The 10,527-nt window shown below is 40.3% G+C and overlaps 1 protein-coding gene across 2 annotated transcripts; it reads left to right on the forward strand.

Moving 5' to 3' along the window:
• Positions 1 to 645: 645 nt before the first annotated feature.
• RGS4 (regulator of G protein signaling 4) lies at positions 646 to 8,054 on the forward strand. Of its 2 annotated transcripts, XM_012768657.2 has the most exons (5): positions 647 to 850; positions 3,831 to 3,935; positions 4,246 to 4,307; positions 4,914 to 5,080; positions 5,776 to 8,054. In XM_012768657.2, the coding sequence occupies exons 1-5, from the start codon at positions 807 to 809 to the stop codon at positions 6,013 to 6,015; spliced, it is 618 nt and encodes a 205-aa protein (XP_012624111.2). In that variant the 5' UTR covers positions 647 to 806; the 3' UTR covers positions 6,016 to 8,054. The 2 variants fall into 2 exon arrangements, with proteins under 2 accessions (XP_012624112.1, XP_012624111.2); XM_012768658.3 differs by lacking the exon at positions 4,914 to 5,080 and having other exon boundaries at positions 646 to 850; positions 5,776 to 5,999.
• Positions 8,055 to 10,527: the final 2,473 nt, after the last annotated feature.

The following is a 10,527-nucleotide window of genomic DNA, read 5'->3' on the forward strand; positions in this document are numbered from 1 at the left end:
CTGGATTCTGTTCTTAGTAAGGTTTCTAGAACAGTATTGCACGTCTATTTTCCCTAGGCTAGCTTTTCCATGCTGCTGCTGGCATATAACTGTCTGCCATCCAGCTATTTCTCCCCACACCCTGTCTGCATGACAACCGAGTAGGCAACTTCTGCAAATCACTGCCTGGAGACAACAAATCTACCAACTCCCTTCTGGAAATAGTGAGGATAGGATCGTGGACCATGTATGAAATGATATTTCTAATCAAAAGAGGAAGCGGTTGGCAGTTAGCCCCAACATAAGCCCCTAGAACTTCAGCTGGAACCTTTCCTTCCAGCAGGCAACTTTTCTTGATAACTGTTTTTGCAGACAAAGGAATAAACCCTATATTTTGCAGCATGTAAACTCTTTTTTTTTTTTTCCCCTTCCCTAGGAGTTCAAAACCCCAGACATTGGTAGAGACATTGAGTAATTTTTTTTTCCCCCCTGCTGTATGTCTACTTTGCAAGAGGATTTTCTCCGCGTGGTGCCTTTGCATTGTTGATGCGTCAGTGCTCTCTCCCACATCTCGGCCAGGGTCTGGAGGGGGAGAGAGAGAGAGAGAGAGAGACGGAGGAGCCCGGCACTGCAGAGCTGCCACCTGATTGGCTGGACGGCATGGCTGGGGCTATAAAAGAGACCCCTGCAGGCTCGGGAGGGAGACGCTCAGAAGACAGCATCTTTACTGCAGAACAGGCGACAGTGCGCTCAAAACAGAAGCCACAGCTCCTCCTGCTGCCGCATTTCTTTCCTACTTGCGAATCCCATACCACTGTTCAGACAAGATGTGCAAAGGACTTGCAGGACTGCCGGCTTCTTGCTTAAGGAGGTAAGATCGTTTTCGGCCACTAATCATGGTAAACTTTTGCGGTAGACTTTCCCAGCTGTTTGCATGCCGGACTAGGAACTAAGCTAGTTCTTTGGAATTAGAAACGATGCAGTCAGGAGAGCAACGAATTCCTGGCTTTCTTCCAAAACCAGCTAGACATTGTGATTCAAGACGTGTACTCCCCAAATTTCAGTACTTAACGTGCTGCTTCATATGACCTCGGTTTTGAGAACTGTTCTGACCTTTTAAGCAAGGTCCTCTAACCAAACTATAATCAAAAAGTGATAGGAGGTTTTGGGCTAAATATAGTGATCTGTGATATCTCTCTCTGTGATTACTGCTATTATTTGAGCATTGCTTGAGTACATAGAATCCCATCTGTTGGCTTTCCGATAGTAAACTAGATCTGGTTTGGGGGCAGATACCCCAGAATGAGTTTGGGCTACATCATCAGAAAGGCACAGAAAGAAAATGCTTTCTGCATGGTGCTGCATAACTATCTTCCACTCTCTATATTCTTACAAGCAAATGTTGCAACAAAATATGACTTTCAAAGCAGGGTCTCCCTTATCTCTCTGCCCCAACTCTAGTTTTTAAAGTATCTTATATGAGCGATGGTTGAGAAGTATTGATTATAACAAATCAGTTAAGGATTTTATGTAAGATTACGTCCTAAAAACATTGTTTTGTCAATATATTCTCTTGATTTTAAAAAAAAAAAAACCTTAAAGCTATATGCTACTTATCTGTTTTTGGCTTTTTCATAAAAGGTATAAATAAATGCTTTCAGAGAATGCTTGCACATTTGCCAGTTGAAAATAAAATATAAAACTCTTGTATATCATATTACTTGATCTTGCAGTTCAAGGTAAAAAGTCACTCTAAAGCTGTGCCACCACCCTTCTTGTCTCCCTGCAAGTAGAAATTACCTTAAATTTTAATTTGGAAATAATTTCAGAAAGCATAGTCTTGAGTGCTACTAAAAAAGTTTACCTTTAAAAAATTCTGTCATTCAGGAGTATGAAAGTATTGATGGCTGCTTTAAAATGAAGTAGGTTAGTCCTTCGGTGCAAATGAGCTTAAAAAAAAAAGAAAAGAAAAGAAAATGAAGCAGGAGGGTCTCACAGAGAGTACCTGTGAACTAAGCGCCTCTCGTGGCACCATTAATTTCCTCAATTAAGTGAAGCAAATTACCCCAAGCACCAGTTAACTTATGTATAAAGTTAATCACACAAAATACAAGAACGTCAGGAGAAAGTTATGTTCTGGTAAATATTTTGGAAGACAGATAGGTAGAAGACAGTATTAGAGTTTTTTTGCCCTCAAAGAGTTCAGCAGCTAACGTAAGGAGGTAAACTCTACACTAGCAGAGTGAGATGCTCTTTCCTTTCCTCACTGGTAAATTGTAAATCATCTAGTCTAACACCTTTATCATCAGTGCCTGAGACTTCAGAGTGGCTATCAACTGCTCAAGGTCACATAGGTGGTGACTGAGTGAGGGCCAAATCCAAATTTCCTGCCTCTGGTGACTTATGATGTCATTTTTGTTTCTATTTTTATGGTTGTATTATGTTATGCTATGTATTATAGGTGTATTTGCTAAGCATAATTCCAAATCATCACAAAATGACCCTGCATTGGTCAATAATTATTGGATCAGAGTTGACATGTGAAAATATGAAATAATTTCTCTCTGGACTTGAAGTACGCATATATCAACACCTTAGGATCACCCTGACCTTCATGATTGTATCTTGCTATCATCGAGGAGGACTTTATATCCCCTGACCAGTCACGAGTCAGGGAAGCAGTCTTGGAAGGGAGAGAAGATACTATTTAAGGGGCAGTTCAGGAGCATAATGGAATTCAAACCATCTGGGAAAACCACATAGATAAGCCACTAGCATATAATAAGTAGCCACCCTAAAATGTCTTTATACTTTGTGACTTTATTTTTACCTCCCAAGAAGGAACATCTATTTATTTGTTTATTTTTAAATGGCATTCCTCTTTTTAAAGCATTTCTTTGCTTTTATTATAAAAGATGCACAAGCACAAGAGTAATTCATAAAGAGTGAGAGAGTTGAGCTAAAAGCTGATGCAAGGGTCCTGCTCTCCAGTGAGTCAGGAGGCCTGCTGTACCCGGGCTACCTGTTCAATGGTGGCAATAAGCTGAGCGCTCTGCTCTAATTAAAAAACCCACTAGCTTCAGTGATGACTCTAGTTTGTTTCTCCTTTGTTGTTTTTAAGCCTCAAATGCCCTTTATTAGTGTATATAAAGAAAGGAAAGCAGCAAACAGCAGGAAATCGACTGGAAACAAGCCTCAAGGAGCTCAGGCTCCTTGAGGATAGAGCATTTGCGTTCCCCACGCCACTTTCCACTTCCCGCTGCTGGGGCTGCACACCTCAGCGTTACTCCGCGTGTGCCCCCAAACGTGAATTGCTTGGCCCACCGTATACGTGGCTGGAACTGAATAGACCTGAGGGACTTCCCTGAGGGACTTCCACCGGCAGGGAGACAGATGGAAACTTGCAGCCCCCGGCCAGAAGGTGGCGCGCCGCAAGGCTGTGCCGCATTTTGCAGTTGCAGCTTGCTTTCCAGCTCCTGAAAATGACACAAAGAACTGTCAAGGTTTCAGTGTGGTTCTAGCGAAGATACCAAAGGTGTTCCATTGGTCAAAACTATGGGTGTACAAAAGAGGCTTCTGAGGTAAAATGGAGGGTCGGAGTTCCAGTTACAGGTAGAGGAACTAGTATTGCAACTCTGGCCTCCAGGTTTTGTAGCAAGTCATAGGCAGAACCAAAACAGGAGTCCTGTTTTTCCTCAGAGATCCTGCCAGCTCCAATTTCTGTCCCTTAAATAAAGTGCCTCTGCCCCAGAGGCTAATACTGGGCTCTTTCTTCCAGGTCTATCACTGGGGTGTCTGTTAAAGAAAGCTGATAATAATTATTAATTCTCTTTTTTTCCTTTTCTGTGCAGTGCAAAAGATATGAAACATCGGTTAGGCTTCCTGCTCCAGAAGTCTGATTCCTGCGAACATAATTCTTCCCACAGCAAGAAGGACAAAGTGGTTATTTGCCAGAGGTAAGAGAAAAGACCTTGGCAAAAGATCCGCTGAGTATTAATTACCTGATGATAGAGATATCCTCTGAGAAGAGAAGGAAGTAATACCCCAAGTTAAGCCAAATTTGGGTTAAAATGACCTCCATTTTCATGGGGTCACAATTATATTAGAAATTTCCATGCATTTAGTGAAAAACTGCCCTAATCAACAATAGATCTTATCATAAAGATGGAAAATAAAATCTCTGCATTATATTCAGGATCTTTAATTTCTTGGACCAGTTTTGTATCGTGGCATTCAAATTATTCTTTTTCTCTGTAATTTTTCTAGAGTGAGCCAAGAGGAAGTCAAGAAATGGGCCGAATCACTGGAAAACCTGATTACCCATGAATGTAAGTCTGACAGCTCCTACCCTGCCCCCCAGGATGAGGGCAAAGGCACTCTAGATAGGACAAGTTGTCTCATATTATGCTGGTCTAATAGAAACTGCAAAAAGGCCTGGGTTCCTTCTGACTTCCAGACTCAGGAAAACCTTTTGGTCTTGTATCCAGTTGGTTTATAATTTTACCGTGCCCTGGAGCTTTTTGATATATAACGGAGAGTTCATACAGGAACCATGTGCAAAACCATCTCTCTACTAACAAGGAAAAAGGGCAGAGAGAAAAATTCTAAATATTGAGATCTTCTTGCAAAATCAAGCTCAGTTTCTCTTTCCCAAACCCACCTTGGCAATTGACAGCTGTATAGGCATTTTAGAAACAAACTACTTTCTTGAAAGAGGCTTCAACCTCTAAGCAATAATCATTAGATATCACTTGGATCCACTAGATACCGAACATAGATTAGGGTTACCTAACCCCAAGTGAACCCCCCAAAAAGGAGGTGATTGTTTGAACCTATGACTATGTCCCCCCAAGTATGTCACCTTTATCTGAAATACAATATCCAAGAGGCCAGCCAGTGTGATGACAGCTGTGGTTCTTTCTCCTATATCACAGGTGGACTGGCAGCTTTCAAAGCTTTCCTGAAGTCTGAATACAGTGAGGAGAACATTGATTTCTGGATCAGCTGTGAAGAGTACAAGAAAATCAAATCACCATCTAAACTAAGTCCCAAGGCCAAAAAGATATACAATGAATTCATCTCAGTGCAGGCAACCAAAGAGGTAGGGTTTTTTTATTAATACATAATAGGTGCACATATTTATGGTGTACATGTGATGTTTTGATACATGTGCATAATGTATAATGACCAAATCAGGGTAATTGGGATATTCATCACTTCGAACATTTATCATTTCTTTGTGTTGGGAACATTCCAAATCTTCTAATATTTTGAAATATACAATAAACTATTGATAACTATAGTCACCCTGCTTTGCTATCAAACACTCGAATCTGTTTCTTCTAACCTTCTAACTATTCTTTCTACCCATTAACCAACCTCTCCAAAGAGGTAGTAGGTTTTTATGGCATCCAGAGAACTCTCTGGATCTTGATGAAGGTTCCTAGAACAATGAAGCAGACTATTATAATCTTGACAACCCTAAATAAATCAATTTTTTAAAGAACAGCTCTTTCATTCACATGATTTCCATAACCTCCCTCAATGAATTTTTCTAATTAATCGCCCAAATTGGTGAGAAAGAACAAAGATATTGCTCTACCCACCCTAAAGCAGAATGAACCTTTTAAACTCTTTCACAGGTAGCAGGGTAAAGCCAAATGTCCTTTTCTAGTCCCTTTTTTGTCACTTCTGGGGTATTTGAGGGTGCATGGTCAGTTGTTGTTATCCAAAGGGTGCAGCCTCCCATCCTCAACAGGGTGATAGTCTAATGCAGCCTTGGCCTTTGCCCCTCAGGTGAACTTGGACTCCTGTACCAGGGAGGAGACATGCAGGAACATGCTGGAGCCCACAATAACCTGCTTCGATGAAGCTCAGAGGAAGATTTTCAACCTAATGGAGAAGGATTCATACCGCCGCTTCCTCAAGTCACGATTCTATCTTGACCTGGCCAACCCTTCCAGCTGTGGGTCAGAGAAGCAGAAAGGAGCCAAGAGTTCTGCAGACTGTGCTTCCCTGGTCCCCCAGTGTGCATAATTCTCCCTTGGAGGCAGGAGGCTAAAATGCCAAGACTCTATGCTCTGGGAAACCTGAGGCCAAATATTGATCTGTATTAAGCTCCAGTGCTTTATCCACATTGTAGCCTAATATTCGTGCTGCCTGCCATGTGTGAGTCACTGCCATGTGTAAACTAGATTTAGTTTTGGTGTTTGAGTGTTCATCAGGGTCGGACCCCCATTCTTAGTCCAACTTTCCCAAGTTTCTTTTAGGGTGCCATGTGAGCAAGTTTCTAAATAATGGCCTTGTGGGTCTGGATTTTCAAAGATTGTTGGCAATTCTCTCCTCCCAACAGTTTGACCTCAGGTTGGTCGATTAGTACATTTCATGTGACATCCACATGCACATGTATTCTGTGAGCCAGCACTTTCTCCAGACTCTAGACGTTTAGAGGAGGTTGACCTATTATACGTCCATTTGTGTGTGTATGTACATATTTTATGTGTATATATACACATACACACATACATTCTCTGTGTGTATATACATATCGATGTTTGTGCATACGTGTGTGTGAGTGTAAAGATGCAGGAGTACATGGGAAAGACCCTAGGTGCTCATAACTAGAGTGCATGTGTTTATGTACATGTATGTTCTGATCTCTGGTCTTTCATACTGCATTTGTACAGGGCAAACTGCACTAACTGCCATGCAGGCTAAGAAAGAAATGCTAACCTTTTATAGAAAGCTGAGTCTATAAAACTCCATGGGTCTTGCTGGAGAGGCATCCAAGGCACTTCATGCTTAATTTAACCACTGACATCCTCCATCTTGAGCACTATTCTAAGGAGCAAATATCATAAAGACACAGAGCTTTTTTGGGCTGGTTATCACTAATGGCACTTTTGAGTTCCTAAGCTGCTGGCCTTCCCGTCTTTGCCTGGGTGCTCAGGTCATGCTTGTTAGCAGCTGGGTTGGTATAGAGTCGGGAGATGGGATGCTTGAGCCGAATGAAAAAATGCAGTGAAGGCCTTGCCAGCTATACCTACCGTAAGTTATTAGCTGAGCAAGAGAACAGAATTTAAAGGTTACTATTCTTATTCCCTATCCTTTTTTCTTCTCCTGATCAAGGTGCTCTTCTCACTTTTTTTTTTTTTCCTGAGAAGCTTAGCCATCAGATGAGGCTCCTTAGTTCATGATGGTTGGTTTGTTTTTATTCCCCCCCCCCAAATGGCTCTAGGCTATATAAACCAGCAGCAGGGGAAAGATTATATTTTATAAGGAAGAAATAAGTTTTCACAAACTTGAAAAGCCCCTGTGAGTTTTCTCTTTCAAAATAGAAGAATCTTGTTAATTTCATCCCAAACATCAGGACTAACTGAAACTGAAGGCATTTTTTTTCTAGGCTCTGAGACTAAATGAGAGGGAAAAGAAAGCTCAAAAAAAAAAAAAAAAAAAAAGGATACCTAGTGTTAGAACTACTGACTATTGTTTGGAACTTTTCAAGGCACATGAAATACTTGAAAATTTCACATTTATGTTATTTATGATGTTTTGTACAATGTTTTTATTATTATATTGTTTTATAAATGGAGGTGCAGGATATCACCTGAATTATTAATGAATGCCCAGGAAGTAATTTTCTTCTCATTCTTCTAAAATTTGCCTTTGAAAGTACAGACACACACACACTACATTTGTTGCTCCAGTTTAAATTACACATATGAGCCACAAAAACCTTGTGGCTTTTAAGCCAATGTACTGGGCTGCAAAATGAAGACACCGGAGTATGCATGTAAGTCTCATTATATTAAAGATGTAGGTTTTCTAATTGTACCTTTCTTGTCTCTCTGGCAGTCTTGCTCTTAATATCCCTGGAGTTCCTCAACAGTGTCTCTTTCTGTTGCACAAAGTTCCACAATTTTGTCTCTAGTTGACTTCAAATGTGAAACTTTATTGGTCTTGCCCTCTTACATTTGTCATCACTCTCAGATTATACCTGTACTCACAGACTGCTGTCTCACAAATAGGTCTGGAAAGTCATTCTGAATGAGAAGTAAATTATTTTATGTAATACATTTTTGAGTGTGTTTTTGAATGTATTTTCCTGTTATTTCATCACCATTTGATATGGTAAGCTTACCAGCACATGGTCCATGGACAGAATACACCTTCCATATGCATGCCTGTTTCTATCATATGCTTTATATATAGGCCTCAGAGCTGATGCTTCCAGTGAAACACATGCATCTTAATTAATTATAAGGGTAAATAAATGCTTCATACAGAACTATCTGCTTGGAAACACATTAATGATCCCCAGAGTCATGTGATAAGAAACATCAGCGTGTAGGGTGACTTTAGAAAATGGCTCATCCGGAGTCTTTTATTCTTCCCAAGTCAAGTAATTCTGGAAAAGAAAGCAGAAACTGAATATTGTATGTTCTTCTGTTCCTGCCACTGCTCTCCCTGTCTGTAGTCACAGAACCAAGGCAGTCTTGGCTTCAGAGAGTTTGCTAAACAGATTCAGTGGTGTGTTTGCAGGTTCTCCATAGATTTTCAAGGGACCAAGTTCACCTTCCAGAGCACTTCTTCTTCTACCTCCAATTACTCGCCTGATTAAGAAAAGATGGAACAGTGGGAATGGAGGGGGTTGAAAGGAGGTATAGATGTCTGGGGCGCCCAAAGTGTTCAAAACCCTCCCCTCTCTTTTGCTGATTCTCTTCCCTGGAAAAACAAGGCACAGAACATTCACACCCACAGCTGCTGGCACTGTGTCTATTATGCCATGAGATCGCCGTTTCCTGGTCTTTCTTTCCCATTGTCAAAGTCATGCTTACAAGGTGTTAGGGACAGAGGATCTTAAACGTTTTGGAATAACAGATTTTTAAAAGATCTGGTGGAAACTACTGACCATCTCCTGAGAAAACTACACAAAGGAATCTAAATTTCTCATAAATGTTTACAGGCAATTTTTACAAACACACAAAACTCACAAACCCTCCAAACACACAAAACTATCATTCCTTTCTTATACTATGGATGTATCAGACTATCACAGAGAGTGTGCAGTTGCCACTCCCTGTATGTGATAGCATCTTCCAAGGGTTACAGGGCAGTTCAAACTCCCTGCTATTAGCAAGTGTGAACAGTGTTCTTTTCCCCAGTCTCTACCTCCTTTCTTTCTTCTTTATAGTTGGCTATTAAGTAAATAAAGAGAATGTGCTGACTCTCCTTCTGAAGGTGATATATATCAAGGGCTATCTTTTGAAAAACACTTGCTATTGCTTGCTATGTGCCAGGTAGTGGCCTAAGCACTTTATATAAATAACACACTTAATTCTCACAATAATACAAAGATATAGACACCAATAATGAGCATTTCTATTGCACATTTTTTAGAGATGAGAAAACTAAGGCACAGAGAAGTGACTTGCCCAAGGTGCCTGCCTCAGGCTGTGTTCTGGCATTCCATGTTAATAATGCTTAGATTTTTTAAAGTTGGAAATGAGATGATTGAAGAATGAAAGAGGAGAAAAGAGGAAAGAGGAAAGAAAAGAAATAAAAAAGAAGTACCTTCAAGGGAAAATCAGCTACTCATCAGCCCAAACCAAACATATGGACAAAAAAAAAAAAAAAAAAAAAACCATCGGAGCAACAAAGCCAGTCAGGTAAATTGGCTCATGTGACCAGCCAGATTCAAAAGCAAATAAAATCTAAACAGCTCTGGCTAGACATGGTGACTCATACCTGTAATACTAGCGCCATGGGAGGCTGAGGCAGGAGGATCACTTGAGCTCAGGAGTTTGAGACCAGCCTGAGCAAGAATGAGACGTCGTCTCTATTAAAAACAGAAAGATTAGCCAGGCATCGTGGTGCATGCCTGTAGTCCCAGCTACTCAGGGCTGAGGCAAGAGAATCACTTGAGCCCAGGAGTTTGAGGTTGCTGTAAGCTATGATAATACTGCACTCTACCTAAGGTGACAGAGGGAGACTCTGTCTCAAAAAACAAACAAACAAAACCTAAATGGCTAAATTCATTTAATTCAGAGGCAGAATTCAAAACATGAATCTGATTAGACCATTAAACCACAAGATGACCAACAACTAAATTACCTGCTGTTTTAATATGCATTGCTTTGCTTCCTTAACATCTAGATGTCACATGGAAATATTACATGAGAAAGGAAAATACTGGGTTTTGTTCTTTTTGTGATATTGAATAGAGGAAAAGTTGGGTGAAATGACTGAGGATTTATTTAGAATTAGAATCCCATTTTTTAGATTTTGCATGAAAAGAGATTACTAGAAGAGCTGGGATTAGGGATTATTCTATTTCTAAGGTACACAAATGGAGGTAAACTATGCCTAGAAAACTGGGTTTCCAAAGGAGACTTAAAATTTAATAGTAACATCTTAACATTTATGTCATGCCTATGCTGAGTGCTTTATATTGTCTTGTGAACTCATAGAACAAAACTCTAAAGTAGGTGGTATTAGTATCTCTCCATTGTAGATGGGGAAACTTTGATATAGGGGAGTTCAAAACTT

This window comes from Microcebus murinus, chromosome 2 (genome assembly GCF_040939455.1).
Source record: "Microcebus murinus isolate Inina chromosome 2, M.murinus_Inina_mat1.0, whole genome shotgun sequence".
Lineage (NCBI taxonomy): Eukaryota > Metazoa > Chordata > Mammalia > Primates > Cheirogaleidae > Microcebus > Microcebus murinus.

Bases quoted from the DNA above. Each gene is read 5' to 3' on its own strand.
- RGS4 (XM_012768657.2), top strand. From the start codon at position 807: ATGTGCAAAGGACTTGCAGGACTGCCGGCTTCTTGCTTAAGGAG. The intron at 851-3,830 runs GTAAGATCGTTT...TTTTCTGTGCAG, and splicing joins CCGGCTTCTTGCTTAAGGAG to TGCAAAAGATATGAAACATC. The intron at 3,936-4,245 runs GTAAGAGAAAAG...TAATTTTTCTAG, and splicing joins AAAGTGGTTATTTGCCAGAG to AGTGAGCCAAGAGGAAGTCA.